General features: G+C 39.8%; 2 protein-coding genes across 3 annotated transcripts; one reads left to right on the forward strand and one right to left on the reverse strand.

Annotated features, from left to right (window-relative positions):
• Positions 1-6,350: 6,350 nt before the first annotated feature.
• nkap (NFKB activating protein) lies at positions 6,351-10,137 on the reverse strand. Of its 2 annotated transcripts, none has more exons than XM_011479919.3 (8): positions 9,552-10,137; positions 9,136-9,216; positions 8,052-8,113; positions 7,880-7,975; positions 7,745-7,790; positions 7,474-7,665; positions 7,111-7,260; positions 6,351-6,780 (listed from the first exon to the last, which is right to left on the reverse strand). In XM_011479919.3, exons 1-8 carry the CDS (start codon positions 9,965-9,967, stop codon positions 6,606-6,608), a joined length of 1,218 nt encoding a protein of 405 aa, XP_011478221.1. In that variant the 5' UTR covers positions 9,968-10,137; the 3' UTR covers positions 6,351-6,605. The 2 variants fall into 2 exon arrangements, with proteins under 2 accessions (XP_011478221.1, XP_004073131.1); XM_004073083.3 differs by having other exon boundaries at positions 7,880-7,978.
• A 519-nt stretch (positions 10,138-10,656) lies between these two features.
• zbtb33 (zinc finger and BTB domain containing 33) lies at positions 10,657-15,627 on the forward strand. Its single transcript, XM_004073084.4, has 2 exons — positions 10,657-10,796; positions 12,860-15,627. The coding sequence occupies exon 2, from the start codon at positions 12,862-12,864 to the stop codon at positions 14,683-14,685; it is 1,824 nt and encodes a 607-aa protein (XP_004073132.1). The 5' UTR covers positions 10,657-10,796; positions 12,860-12,861; the 3' UTR covers positions 14,686-15,627.
• Positions 15,628-15,630: the final 3 nt, after the last annotated feature.

Raw genomic sequence — 15,630 nt, forward strand, 5'->3', positions numbered from 1 at the left:
TGTGTGTGTCTTATTGGTTTTGTGTGTGTGTGTATGTGTGTTTTATTGGTTTTATGTGTGTTTTATTGGTTTTGTGTGTGTGTGTTTTATTGGATTTGTGTGTGTGTTTTATTGGTTTTGTGTGTGTGTTTTATTGGTTGTGTGTGTGTCTTATTGGTTTTGTGTGTGTGTTTTATTGGTTTTGTGTGTCTGTGTTTGTGTGTATGTGTGTGTGTGTCTTATTGGTTTTGTGTGTGTTTTATTGGATTTATGTGTGTGTTTTATTGGTTTTGTGTGTGTGTTTTATTGGTTGTGTGTGTGTCTTATTGGTTTTGTGTGTGTGTTTTATTGGTTTTGTGTGTCTGTGTTTGTGTATATGTGTGTGTGTCTCATAGGTTTTGTGTGTGTGTTTTATTGGTTTTGTGTGTGTGTGTTTTATTGGTTTTGTGTGTGTCTTATTGGTTTTGTGTGTGTTTTATTGGATTTATGTGTGTGTTTTATTGGTTTTGTGTGTGTGTTTTATTGGTTGTGTGTGTATCTTATTGGTTTTGTGTGTGTGTTTTATTGGTTTTGTGTGTCTGTGTTTGTGTATATGTGTGTGTGTCTTATTGGTTTTGTGTGTGTGTTTTATTGGTTTTGTGTGTGTGTGTTTTATTGGTTGTGTGTGTGTCTTATTGGTTTTGTGTGTGTGTTTTATTGGTTTTGTGTGTCTGTGTTTGTGTATATGTGTGTGTGTCTTATTGGTTTTGTGTGTGTGTCTTATTGGTTTTGTGTGTCTGTGTTTTGTTGGTTTTGTGTGTGTTTGTGGCTGTGTGTTTTATTGGTTTTGTGTGTGTGTTTTATGTTTTTTTGTGTGTGTATTATTGGTTTTGTGTGTGTTGTATTGGTTGTGTGTGTGTGTCTTTTAGTAGTTTTGTGTGTGTGTGTTTTATTGGTTGTGTGTGTAGGTGTGCGTGTGTGTTTTTTTTGTTTTATGTGTGTTTGTGTTTTGTTGGTTTTGTGTGTGTGTTGTATTGGTTTTGCCTTTGCCTTTGCCAAGAAAGTTGCCAAACAGAAAGTTCCATTTTCAAAAAGCCAACGTAAAATTTTCTGTTCACATAACCAAAACAAATCAAGACATTTCTTTTCTATGACCTCATTAAAGGAAAGTCTGTGTTTTTCATACAATGAACAATAAAAAAAATTTGAAATTCATCCTCAACATCGTCATAAAAATATTAAACACGTCTTCACACCAGGGATAAATGTGATATCCATCCCAATCCAAAATTTTAGGTGTAAGTCTCTCTTCAGGTAAAGTATCCAGCCGGTTCTATAATCTGACACATGGTTCCCACCCCATGTCCCCCTCTATGGCAGCTGTAGTGGTGAATCTGTGTACAACCAGGAAGTATCTAATTGCTCTGTTTTGAACCTTATCACACTTCATACTCCTGCAGCATAAAATGACACAGATCCCAGCTTAACTCTTTTCTTGATCTAAACTGGCCGTTTCATCCATCATTCAATTATCGGGATGATAATTACGCCTATTCTCCACGATGATCTTCCTCAGTGCATCAGGATATCATTTTATTGGTTTTATGTTTTATTGGTTTTGTGCACTTTAACATTGGGTGTGGGGTCATCTGGACCCTATAAGATAGCACAACGGATAAGGAAGTCCAAAGCAAATATAAGTGCTTGGACTTCCTTGGACCAGGGGCGGCTGAAATTCCTGGGTGGATTCTGTTTGTCTCAGTCTGCCCCTGTTGTTGGACTCAACTCGTTTTGCCTTTGCAGTCTGGTTTTGCCCTTATTTATTACTTTAAGAGTTTTTTGTCCTGGTGTTGAGCTTCTATTTACTCTCTTTGAGCTACAGGTCTTTTCAGTTTGCTGTTTTTTGTGTTGTATTTCTGTCTTCCCTTGTTGTTGAAATAGCCAGGCTCTAATTTGTTATTTACCAACCCCCCCCTTCATTTGTGTCCATGATTTATTATTCCTCTTTATTGGTGCAATACTTGTAATAAACGGCCTAGCTGCCATTTATTGCTGATCCCTCACGGGTTGGTTTGTTTTGTCTTTATGTTACACATTCATTCCTTTTTAAGTAGGCAGCATGGATTATAATAATAATAATAATGGATTAGATTTATCTGTGCTTTTTCTTGGTGCTCAAAGCTCTTACATTGTGTCCTTTATTCATTCACTCCTCATTCATACTTGGTGATGGTAACTACTGGTGTGGCCTCAGCTGACCTGGACCAGACTGGCGCAGGCGTGGCTGCCAGTTTGCGCCTACATTCACACACATTCACACACCAGTGGAGCCACACTGGAGGCAGGGAGGGTGAAGTGTCTTGCCCAAGGACACAACGACAGCTGGCTGCGGGGAGCGGAGATCGAACCACATTAGACGACCTGCTCTACCACCTGAGCCACTGCTCCCCACTAATTAAAAGGGATGTAACAGTGGGGCTGGGGAGGCACCAATTCCGGCAACATTATCAGAACTTCATGTTGTCTCTCATGAAGGATCTTTGAACCGCTCTTGGTCTGACTCGTCACTTAGGACCTGTCTGCTATGGGTGACTACAGCAGGGGCATTAGCCCCAGACATCTTAGCTCCTAGGATCACTCCAGCTCCCAAACCCCTCCAGGCCTTTAAAAATGGTTTACTGAAGGCTTTGTATACATATATTTGTATTTTTGTCTATAAATCTCTTTTCATATTTTCTTTAACAACTTTATCTCTATGTTTATTTTTTTTACAATTTCATGTATCACTATATTTTTCTGTAAAGCAATCTCTGTATATAGATATATTTATGGGTCTATATTTGTATTTGTTTTGTCTAAGACAATATATCCTAACATGTTTGTATATTTGTATTTAAAGCTATTTTTTAATTTTTTATATTCATGGTATTTAGAATAAAGATCAAGAGAAACTGAACAAAGGTACAAGTCAAACAGAGATAAACTAACTAAAAAAATATTTGAATAATATATAAAACAGACCTACAAATATTTATCAACCGAAGACTTGTTTCTCTACTTCCAAATAAAAAATAAATCTTTCAAATAAATTAATGACAACTTACATTTATCATTGTAAAAAACACTAATATTTTTAAATAATTTAATATAAATTCATTTCATAAACTGTCACACAGTTTTTTCTACTAAAATAGTTATTTTCCTACTAGCTAATTTAATCTAATATTCACAGCTATGTTTAGCTGCATGCATTGCGGCTGACTTTAACAGCAGCTTCTCCTGATTGAACCCAACTGAACTGATGTGACGGATTCACTTTCAGTGTGTCTAGCAGTTGAGAAGAGGCCTCTGGCTTTGCTTTAGGGCAAATGGTCTTATTTTTTCTTCTATTGGTTGTTTTCTGAGGTGCAGCTCCAATGGTAAAGATAGTCTTCTGAGGTTCTAACAACAATGAGGCTTTTACTTTGTCCGATGCCGAGACTTTCTTTGTAAAAGGACTTTGTTGTTCGCAAGACTTTTCCTGAGGTGCACACCCACTTGATTCAGCCTGGCTGCTGACTTTAACGGCCTCTTCTTCTGATTCAACCCAACTGAACTGATGTGACGGATTCACTTTCAGTGTGTCCAGCAGTTGAGAAGAGGCGTCCGGCTTTGCTTTAGGGCAAATGGTCTTATTTTTTCCTCTCCTATTGGTTGTTTTCTTAGGTGCAGCTCCAATAGTAAAAATACTTTTCGGTGATTTAAAACAAGCAGAGTCTGTCATTTGGTTCAATCCAGAGGCACTTTCAGGTCTATCAAATTCCATCTGTGTTGATGTCTTCTGTTGAGGTGCACACACAATTGTCTCTGCTTGGTTGCTGATTCTATTGGTAGCTAAGTTGGACAGAAAGACCATCTCTACCCACTGAATTTCAAGATTTTCTCTTTTCTCCTTTTGTTTTCCAATTTGATCTTCCATGTGTAAATTTAGATTGTTGATTTCAAGCAGTTGTTTTGTGACCATTTCTGTCTCTTTTAAAACTGCCTTGTAACCCTCTGAGTAGCTTGGTTTCTTTTCACCCTTGAGGAACTCTGTCACATTCTGGATCTTCTCCTCAAGTTCTCTGATTTCCTTCCGACTCTCTTGTCTAATGTGACGCTCCTGCTCAATACTTTTTTCAGAAAACAACCAATCTTCATCAGCCTTAAGTGCCTCCTGCTCATATTTCTTTATGAAGTCCAGTTTTTTGGTGATTTTCCTTTCCCTCTTAGCTAAACAGCTTTTTAGCTTCTTGCGCAGTGAGATCAATCCATTAAGATCGTTGGTGTCAGTTTTTTCTTGAGACTCCTCTGATGTTGAGTCTTCTGAATCAGAATCACTTGAATTGTTATCCTCACTATCAGTATTTTCAGAATCAGAGGGTCCAAATGGATATTCTCTGGGGGTGGGAGAGTCCAGACTGTGCTCATCGGCGTTCTCATCAGTGTAGCTATTGTCAGGGGACATCGAGTAGTAAAACTCAAGATCACCTTCACAGTCACTCTGACTAAATTTCCTGTCACCCTCAGCGATTTGAGATGAATTGTCTTGAGAGTCCAGACTGTGCTCATCTGCGTTCTCATCGTTGTAGCTTTTGTCAGGGGACATCATATTGTAGACCTCCAGATCACCTTCACAGTCACTCTGACTGAATTTCCTGTCACCATCAGAGATTTGAGATGAATTGTCTTGGGGGATGAGAGAGTCATGACTGGTCTCCTCACTGGAACTTTCCTCGGGGAAGACAATCATGTTATAAAAGTCGTCGTCCAAGACGACGTCACTCTCATTATCAACAATATCAGCCCAGAGTTTTGAAACGTTTTTTTCCTGTTGCATCATTTTACTTATTCTTGATAGCTGATTACGTTTCTGTATCTCTTCTTGAAATGAAGGAATGCTGAATTCTGGGGGGTATTTATTAATTTAAATCCCATCATGCCATGATGCAAAATGACATCATTGTTTGTCATTATTTGATGATATGATGTGATATCATCAAATAATGACATCATAGAATGTCATCACATAATGTCATTATTTGATGATGTAATCATTGAATTTTGTCATCACTGAATGATGTCATCTCTGAATCACGGTATTATTTTCAGTATCCTCCCGTCTTCTATGCAGGATCTGCAAATACGGAGAACCACCCCCCACCTCACCTCTACCACGGTTGAAGAATGTCCCTCATTGATCCTTCCTCATCAAAAACCCTTCTGAACATTTCTGATGCTTTGTGAAACATTTATTAAAGAGCATTGGAATGTTTCTCAACACAAAGGCTTTTTTTCAAAGCAATAGATTGAACCGTAGCGTACTTTATAACGCACATTAGGATTGTCCCTCTGTGCCTTAAAACAAGGAGCAAAAGAGGTGGTTGAACTGATTTTTCTGTTTGTGCTGAAATTGCGAGATTTTTGCTGCTTTGACTGTAGGTCCAACTGCAGCTGGTGGACAGTAGAAAAAGAGTAATAAGAAGAAGCCCCTCCCTGCTTTTCCAGTATGCACACAATTGGCCATACTACGTTCTTAAACACACATCAAATGTCTTGTGTGGAGGTAGCTTAAGTTGTACAATAAAAACAAGTATTTTACGTTTATTTCTCTTTTTTTTTTTCTTTTTTTTTTCAAAGGCAGTTGACCAATGGATAAAATAGTTTTGAGAATCTGATTTCATCGTTGCCTTCAGCAAACAAGACAGAAGAAAGGAAATCAGACTTGAAGTGTTCATACCAGTGTGAACCTGGTTTCCTGCCAGATTTGATTCAGTTTTACAGACTAACAATTGCAGCAAATGAAAATAAAACAGGCCTGCACGGTGGCTCAGTGGTTAGCTCTCTCGCCTCATGTCATTTCCAGCCTTTACAGCGAGGAGGCCCTTTCATTGGGGACCTTTCTGTGTGGAGTTTGTATGTTCTCTCTGTGCATCCGTCAGCTTCCTCCCACAGACCCCCCCAAAAAATCCTTTATAGGATAATTGATTACTCTAGTGTTCCTTAGTGTGCATGTGTGAGGTTGAGGGAATGATTGTGTGGCCTTGTGACAGACTAGCAACCTGTCTAGGGTGTACCCCCCCCCTCACCCAACAGTAACCAGGGCAGGCATCCAGTGATCCCCAAAGACAGATAGCAGGTTATGAAGATGGATGGAAAATGAAACACAGGTTCATTATCCATTTTTAATGTTCTAACATCATTAAACTATTCTGACATGAGACGATTTTCATTTCCATGCTTTTATTACTAATAAATGTGATGTTACAAAAATAATAATAAATAAAACCAATGATGGGCATTTTGACATAAAAACTAAAGGTGTTAAGATCACTGGTGCAACTCCAGGAGGGAAAACAAACGAAAAAAGAAGATGACGGGCAAAAACACACATTTATTTAAAATTTGTTGCATGAAGAAACCCTCAGACCAACTGTAAGTGATGGTAAAAGAAAAAACGCTTCACATTTTCAGCACACTTGTCTTGCCGTACATTTATTCTCTGTTCACTGAAGCTGAACATTTGTGAGCCTTAAAGAGTAAAACGTTTTGTAGAAATTAAAGGTCATATCTATAATCATCAGACAAACACTGATAGAGTCCAGAACACTAAAAAAATGTTGAGGGCGTCACTTCTCATCTTTGCCTTTGGTTTTCCTGTAGACCATCTCCCTGAAGCTTGACAGGATCTTGCTCTCCCTCTTCCTCCTCTCCTCTTGGTTGAAGGAGGCCAGAGCTCTCTTTTCATCCGCGCTGTAGATCTGGTTTTCCTTCCTTAGACGCACAGCCTCCATACGACGATGTCTGCAGGGGGACATAAGTCAATCTTAGTGGTGCAGGCCCGCAGAATGATGCAAACCAAATATTTCATTTTATAACAAAACTGAACTCACAATATCCGTTTCTTCTAAATGTATTAAAATAAAAAACTACAACTACAAAAGGTTAAAATTTATCAAAAACGAGTTTATTTGGTAAAATAAAATAAAAGTAAAAGTAAAAATAGAATAAAGTGTGTAGTGAGGTGTTTTATAACCTTAAAACCTCTGGTATTCTACTTTGTGGACTGCAGGTTGTTTTTAGAATGTAAGCCCTGATATAAATGAGGGAAGGCTGTTATTAGTTTCTGCATACCTGCTGCCGCTCATAACATATCCAGACTTCTCAAAGTCTGCTATCTCATTACTGGTGAGACCGATTTCTCCTCTTCGGGGGATCCGTTTGCCGGCTTTCACATACTCTGCCATGGCAGCACCTTCACCTGGCAACAGCGCGTGACCAAAACTGCAGAGAAACAAACGTTAGGGTCAAAGAACAATGTAGGCATGAAAACATTTTACATTTGAGGCCATAAAGCATCTGCAGGACTCTTTTTTTTTTTAATAAAACAACATCTCGAGATGCCACTGATTTCAGAAATGGAATGAATCCCTGCAAACGATCATCTTTCATCTAAACGAGTCGCACGGCGAGATGAAAAAGGCAGAAGAGACTCACTCCAGCGGCCGCTCGTCCTGAGACATGTGGGTGAGCGGAGCTTCAGGTCCAACAATGTGTTCCTCCATGGAGGTTTTCTCCACCCACATCAGCCCGTTGGCATCCTCCTCTTCCTCCTCGGACTCCTCGCTACTCGAGTCGCTGGACTCTTTACGGTTCTTCTTTGCCTTTTTCTTTTTGGATTTCTTTGACCTGAAGCGGCATTTTTTGAACAATTTTTGCACATATTTATGCAAATGGGGACCATTCATATCTTCATGTTTTGACCTACTTTTTGCTCTTCTTCCTCTTTTTCTTTTTCTTTATTTCTTCTTCTTCTGTTGATGAGAACATAGTAAAGCCCTTTATGAAGGACAGAAAAGGCACATGACTTTGTAGTAAGGATGTGTTCTCAGAAACGTCTTACCATCTGACTCTGATTCCAGTTCACTGTCATCTGAATGTTTCTTGCTCTTCCTTTTCTTGGACTTCTTTTTCTTTTTCTTCTTCTTCTTCCTCTCCTCTGCTAGATGCGCGGAGACACTTGGTGAAATCATCTGAACACAAGCAACGGTTTTCCAGCTGTAAACTCTACATACCCTCTGAGCTCGATTCTGAACTGCTGTTTTTCTCATCCTCAACTGGGGTGAATTCATCAGAGCTGGTGAAAGCAAATCACACAATCAGAGGCTTTCAGACAAACTCATGGATTATGATGGTTAAAGTCCCACTTCGATCATCAGCTTTCCGATTGCAGAAAAGATTTGAGCTCAAAACATCCGTGTGCAGGGATGTATGTGCGAGACGATGTTGGACAGGCAATCAAGTCAAATACTTCTCTGTGAAGATGATGATTGGCTGACAGATTTTTTAAAAATAGATTTTTCATTTAGTGGTTATTTATTTTTGATGGTCTGTGATCTGCCTACATACTGCTCTAGTTCATGAAGGTGTTTACTGGCAAACTTCAGGCGGGCCTGCACATGTCTTCTTAAGCAGGGCTACTTTGCAAATTTGAGATCTGATTTGAGATCATTTGCATCTGCCGTATTGTTTTAGGCAGATTCCTCTCTGTCCTCATGATCACGCAAACCTCACCAAGTCAGATCTCGTTTGCCGCCTCAGACCCAAAGGTGGATTGATGGTCACGTTCTTGTATTTTGGCACAATTACACCAACATTTGCCCTTTTAACACCACTGATGGTTTTGCAGTCCATTCCAGTCTTGTGCAGATCTGCAGTCTTCTCCTTTAAATCCACTGAAAGCACTTTAGTATTTCCCATTTTGGAGAGTTTGGAGTCTGACTGACTGATTCAGTGGTGAGGTGTCTTTTCTACAGGGATTAGTTCAAACAGATGTCTTCAATTCAGGTGACAGTTTGATTCGGAGAGTCTAACTTCACTCTGAGACCGAGAACTCAAAGACTCATTTCCCTCAATGAAATGCAAATACATTTAGATAAATTCACGAAAGTCAATGTCTGGAATTTTTTCAGATTTTCTCACTATATTAATTAACCAACTATTAGGATGACAGACTGTTAATTTATTTTAAAGTGGGCAAACCAACTAAATCAGCAAGATAGACGTATCTCCTCCACTGTATATGTCCTCTATTGTCAGAAAAATGCCACAAGAACATGTCAAAAACAGAATGAGGGTCTTTAAGGCGTTTGAACGTACTCTGGTTCTTTCACTCGTGGAGAATAACCCCAAACTTCAGGACAGCCCATCTCACCGATCCGCTCCCTCTCCTGCAGACGCCTGAAACAGAACCTCAGATGGATCATTCCAAATGAACCAACATATCAAGCATCGCCTGAACAAACAAGAGCGAAATAACAAACACTAATACATTAAGACAGATTCGTTTTTTGGTTCCCTTTTTTCAAATACACAAAGTGCCATTTTTACACGAAAATTCTTAAAACTGATCTAAGTGGCTTTCAGCGAATTACTAATTTTCACAGCTTAAGATCTGACCTACATCTGTTAACATTAATAATTACAACATAAAATGTTTTTTGGTGTTTTAAAGATGAAAATTCACAGAAGTTTAGTATTTGGCTCCAAATGTTGATAACTTAATGTGTCACTACCTGGCAATGAAAGCTTCTTGTCTTTGTCTCTGGATGTCATCCCTCTGCTGCTCGTAATAGTAATCGTCTCTGAAGCTGCCGTGTTTTCCTGGAGGCTCCCGCTGCTCGAACCCATGGCTGTGGTGGTTGTTGGTGTGACGCTCCCTGGACCGGGATCTGGAGCGGCTACGACCGGGGCTTCCGATCCGAATCCTTCTGATGTTTCTCGCCTCCCTTAATCGATGCTCTCGTTCCTCGCGTTCACGCTCTCTGTTACGTGGTTTGGGGAGTTTGGGCCCGAAGCTGTACGGCGACAGACTCCTGTCGCGGCTGTCGCCACGGTTTCGGCTGCGGGAGCGAGTCCGGGGTCTGCGAGCCCGAGGACTACGACGAGGCTCCCCGCCACCGTCTGAGCTTGAGCGATCCGAAAGAGGCATGGCCTCTGGCGGCCTACTATTTAGTTTTGAACAAAATAAACGCCCAAAGACAAAAATTCAAACAAAAAGGTTTGTGTTCTACCGTTGTTTTTCACCTACGCAACGAAGGATGGAAGTGTCCGTTCAGTAAATGATCACGGGTCCTCCCAACACCAACGAAGAATAGTTCCGCTAACACAGAAAATGCATGTTTAGGATATATTTTAAATGATCATACTGCAAACAAAGTTTCTTTAACAAAAAATCTTAATACACTGCTGCGATTAAAGTTATGGCGAGTCTTCGTAGAATTGTTAAATTTCTATTTTATTTTCAAAATTTTAAATAGAAAATGAATATGATATGTGAGGAGATTATGTGTCAATGCTAACATTTAAAGCTAAATACCCAAATAGCTGTTAAGGACAAAAAAGACATGTATAATAACAATAAGTCAACTCCATTTTGATTGTTTGTGTTTCTAAAAACATACTTTATTACAAATGACTTGGAACAGACGTGCTTAAACAGGCCACTTGCAAACGAGTTATTTTAAATATTTCCATCATTTTTATTATATTCTACCACATTATAGTATAGCGATGAAGAAGAACGATGCTTGAGTTGCCTTTCGTGTTTACAGTACGTTGTATGGGTAAACGCTGCATTTTGAGCCTCTTCACTTGCCGTAGAAAACGAGATTCTGCCACCGGTGAGACGGCGGATGGGGGGGGGCTCAATTCTCAGAGGAAGCAGAGTTGGACACGACATCCTCTGTTTATCCTGTCAAGTTCCTCAATTCACTAGTTGGCACCCGTCAGGATTAGTCCTGGCATTAGAAAAGTTGCAGGTAAATATGACATTTGGGCGATGCTTTGAAAGGATGTTTCAGTGGGTTTTATCAATATTTTTTAATTGTAGCTGCTGCATAAACTGAGATGCTAAAAAGAAGCTAAAGAGCAGGCCGCGCTTCCTCCAGCTAAGGAGACAGCGTTACCTTTGTTAGCCGGCTAACAACGAAGTCAGCTGACCACAGCGTTGACATTAAATAGCAGGAACACCTCTTTTCCCCCAGCAAACGTGGTTGTAATTAACAACAGTCTCACGTCACGCGAGTTTTAAGCTCATCACATTTAGAGACCAACGTTTAGCAAAGCTAAGATAAGGAAATATGTCTGATCAAAGGAACGCAACTGTCGAGGTTGAACTTGATAGATGCAAAAACATGCTTAATCACTGTTCTGTTATTAAAATAATATATTTATTGACTGTGTAAATACATGTTTACACCTGATTGGGAACAGCTTTATAATAGAAATATTAAGTTCATACTTTTCTTATGATTGGTTTCTTTCTTTCTTTTTTTGCATTGTAATGACCCTTTATAACACTGAATGAATGAACATGATATGTTAAACAATTTGCCTCAAACAAATTGATCTGGTTGGATCGTAGGAACAGAAATCGATACATTAAGTTGAGTTGCACAAAAGCCCCCCCCCCCCCCCCCCCATGAGAGGTCAATGGCATGAATCCAAACATGATCATGTTTTTAGGGTGTTTTTGTTATGATTTCACATAAAAATGAATCCACTGGAGGCAAAATTAGGAAAAGAGTGCTTTTTTCTGTCAATCTGCTCCCCCTTTAGTAAATCTGTCTTTATTTTTTGTTTTTCTCAGCAGGTTTATTTTTGACTTTCCAGTTGGTTCAGACTACAGGTGACTGACTGAAACCCCTCTTCTCATGGGGGAAACAACAGAAACAACTCCCTTATTGTGATTGAAAAGAAAACATTTAATAGACGGTGTGAAAACGGCAAAATCAGAGAGCAAAGACTGATTAGAAATCAATTCAGGATTTCCTTAGAAAAAAAACAGTTGTTTTAATCAGATGTTTTCATTATGTTGTGACTTTCTCTCTGTTTGCATTTAACGTAACATCATTTTTTTTTATTAAACACATAGAGTTCTTCGTGGTGAAATAATGGAATCATTTGGTTGGTAGATTTTTTCATCTACCAGCCAACTTGTGTGGTGAGTCAGAAATGAGATTTTGGTCACTGTGGTTGTGACTTCAAACTTAGAGCATCAAACCAAGCACAGCAAATGCCATTTCAAGGCTGTTGCTACCAAAAATGTTGTAGTATTTCTCATTATGAGATGATCAAGCTAGCGGTAGCTCACAAAACATCAGCTGCATTGATCTGCAAACATTCTTACAGCTTGTATTTAGTTTTGTTGGAGCCAATTTCCAAAAGAGATGTTCAAATAAAGTACTTTTTATTAAATATATTCCATCATTTCAAGTTTTGGTTAAAGAAAGTAAAAGGAGAGAGATAAAAAATAAAAAATCGGATTTGTAATGAAAAAAGATGAGATTTTTTTATGCCCATATCTCACTGTGACGCAAAGGCGATGGAGACTGGCCCACCCTGCTGCCCCAGTAAAGCAGTTTGGGTGGAGCCAAAGCTTTAGCTTAAAAGGCTGTTGATCTGTATTGGAGGCTGAATGTTTATCGACATAAATTCACATATTTATAATATGACATATAATTATACCTCCTTATTTTTTACAATTATTTTTTAATTTGATCCTTTTTTCTTTTATGATTACAATGCCACTGTAACGCACAAATTTCCCACGTGTGGGATCAATAAAGTACCTCTGATTCTGATATTTAGGGCTTAATGTAGTAGGGAAATATTCAAATGATAATGTAATATTTTATTGATAAAAGAAATACTTTTTTTTGCTAAAAGTTTGAAATCTTTTAACACATTTTCTGTTGTTGATGTTGTCTTGCTTCATGGTATTTAAATGCTAAAATACAGAGTTTGAGCATCGAAACCAAAAATCAAGCGAAATATTTCTGAATCTTTTGTCATTTCTTTTTTCCGACTTTGCTGTTTGCAGACATGCCAAGTCTAAAGCTGATATCTGCGACCGACACTCTGTACTCGGCTGCTATACTCAAGTCCCTGGATGAGCAAAGAAGCATTGGATTGTTTTGCGATGTCACCATCATCGTACAGGATAAGAAGTTCAGAGCGCACAAAACCATCCTTTCCGCCTCTAGTACTTATTTCCACCAGCTCTTCAGTGTCGCCGGACAAGTGATTGAGCTGAATTTTATACGGCCGGAAATCTTTGAGCAGATCCTCAACTACATTTACAGTTCCAGGATTGTACGTGTTCGTTCAGACATGCTGGAAGAGCTCATACAGGCTGGACAGGTCCTGGGAGTGAAGTTTATTGCAAATTTGGGTTCTCCGTTGTCCCAAGTCAAAGGCATTCCTGGTTTGTCGAAAGAGACGGACGCCAAAAACGACGGGTGCAATGAGGTTCTGCCGGTAATCACAGAGTCTTTCTCTATTTCTTCAGAGGAATTCAATCAAAATGAAAAAAAAGCAGGGAAGGAGGAGGACTCCGACTGTGATGTTGTGTTTGTCTCACGCACAGACGCTCAAACCCGAGCAGCTGGCGGTGAAGTTAGCGAGGTTATTGATTTGGACAAATTAGACGTAGAAAATGCATCCAAAGTGGACGGAAATGCTCTTGGAAAAGGCGAACCCTCAACTCCTACAACAAACTGTGCTGCGGCGCCTACCAGCAGCTGTCCTAAGTCCAGAGCACCAATCAGCAGCCCTCTGCGGAGTCCTGATAGCAGCTCCCACTCCTCTTCCCCTCTCGTAGTTTCTTCTAGAAGCGCTCCCTCAACACCAGCAGGGGCGAGGAGCTTCACTCCAGAGCCCTCCAGCTCCTCTCAGCCGTTTGACAACACTGACATAATGGGAGTCCACAAAAAACAAGTGTCCACCCTATTTCAAGAAGGAGATGTTAAAATAAGGCTCTTAGACGTGTCGGACGTCTCTTCTCCTCAAGAGGCTCCCAAAGCAGCCAATGGAGCAAAACAGACGGTGACGATCGATACAGCCACAGAGATGGATTCCCTCTCCACAGGCTGTAAAGTTTATGCTAACATTGGCGAGGATACTTATGACATTGTCCCAGTGAAGGAGGATCCCGGTGAAGGAGGCTCAAACGCCAGCGGAGGGAAGAGATCTTTGATGGCGACTCCTTTGAAACCCTTCGATAAACTCCCTTTGACTGAACCGAATAAGAAGAAGAGCAAAACAGAGCTGGAGGATCACTATGAGGTCGTCATGGATGGAAAGACCTTCTTCGTCTGCGTGGTCTGTAAGCGCCCCTATGTGTGTTTGACGAGCCTTCGGCGGCATTTCAACACGCATTCGTGGGAAAAAAAGTACCCGTGTCGCCACTGCAACAAAGTCTTTGCCCTGGCGGAATACAGAACTAAACACGAAATCCTGCACACAGGAGAGAGACGGTACCAGTGCTTGCTGTGCAATGACACCTTCCTCAATTACCAGCTGCTATCCTCCCACTGCAAGCAGGCGCACAATCAGGACCCTAGTGGCAAGAAGGAGAAGGACGACAGTGACAACAACCTGTACCGCCTGCTGCCATCCAGGAAGAAGATGAAGTCGTACTCGTGGGTTACCGACGAGTCGATGGTCCCCGTCATAAACGACGATGGAGGTTTGCCTCATATAAGTACAGTCGGTGAGGCTATGAACCCTTCCACCCAAGGCAGGGTGCTGACTTGGGATGAGCTCTTCAAGGCCAACGTGCCGCCGGACGCACAACCAGGGTCCAACATGAGCTCTCCTCCGCAGGGCGCCACAGAGTTTGAGTATATTACACCAGAGACCTACTGAGCTACAGTCATTACATGCCTTTCAGGTGCTTCTATCATTTTACCGTTTTACATCAACTTTTATTTTCTATATTTGTTGATGGTCACTTAAGGTACGGTTGAGTTAGTGTACATTTTTTTAGCATCTTCCAGCAGGAACAGCACTTCCATCTGTCGGGTCCACTTCAGTAAGGGGCTCTTAATACAGTAAAACACTTTTTTAGATTAACTGAAGGTGAAGTAAGATGTAGTTATTGGTAGTTTGTTAGAAGAGAAACGCAACCCTTTTATTGTATTCCAAATTGTGCTGCGAAAGCCTTAATCCAGTAGGTTATTGGATTTATTTAATAAGATTTGGGGTTAAAAGATAAACAGATGAAATTATTTAGTTTGTATTCTGTTTAGAAGCACTAAATGATAAGTTAGTTATCAATTTGACTTTGTCAAAAGACGAGATTAAGAAAATGACTCTTATTTTGAAATGATGCCTTTTAGGCATGAAAATGAACCAGTGTTGGATTATAAAAATACATCATGAAGTTATAACTTTTAAACTATGAGAATTTTTTGGGGGTTTAACATCAAATGCAAAATTATTCTCAATGTTCTTTTTTTTCTTCTCGTTTAATCATGAATTAGACTCTACGGCCTAAAACTGATTCAGTAAAATATTACTGAACAGAAACAGGATTATTTATTGAAATGCTCTGAAACCTTTTTTTCGTGGCACTTTTTTCTTTTTCTTTCGGGGTTTAATTACTGAATTCATTTTTCTAAGTAATCATGCAGTTTCTCAAACCATGTCATTATTTTTCACCATATATGTTGTTTTGTCTGCATTGCTATCCAGCTTCTGTTTAAGAATGTGAACTTTGTTAAGAAATATATTTTTTTATCCAGCCCCTGTTCCAGCTGAGGCAGGGACAACGTGCAGTCAATAAATTTCAAGTGGCTTAAAAAAACACAG

This window comes from Oryzias latipes, chromosome 10, assembly GCF_002234675.1.
Source record: "Oryzias latipes chromosome 10, ASM223467v1".
NCBI lineage: Eukaryota > Metazoa > Chordata > Actinopteri > Beloniformes > Adrianichthyidae > Oryzias > Oryzias latipes.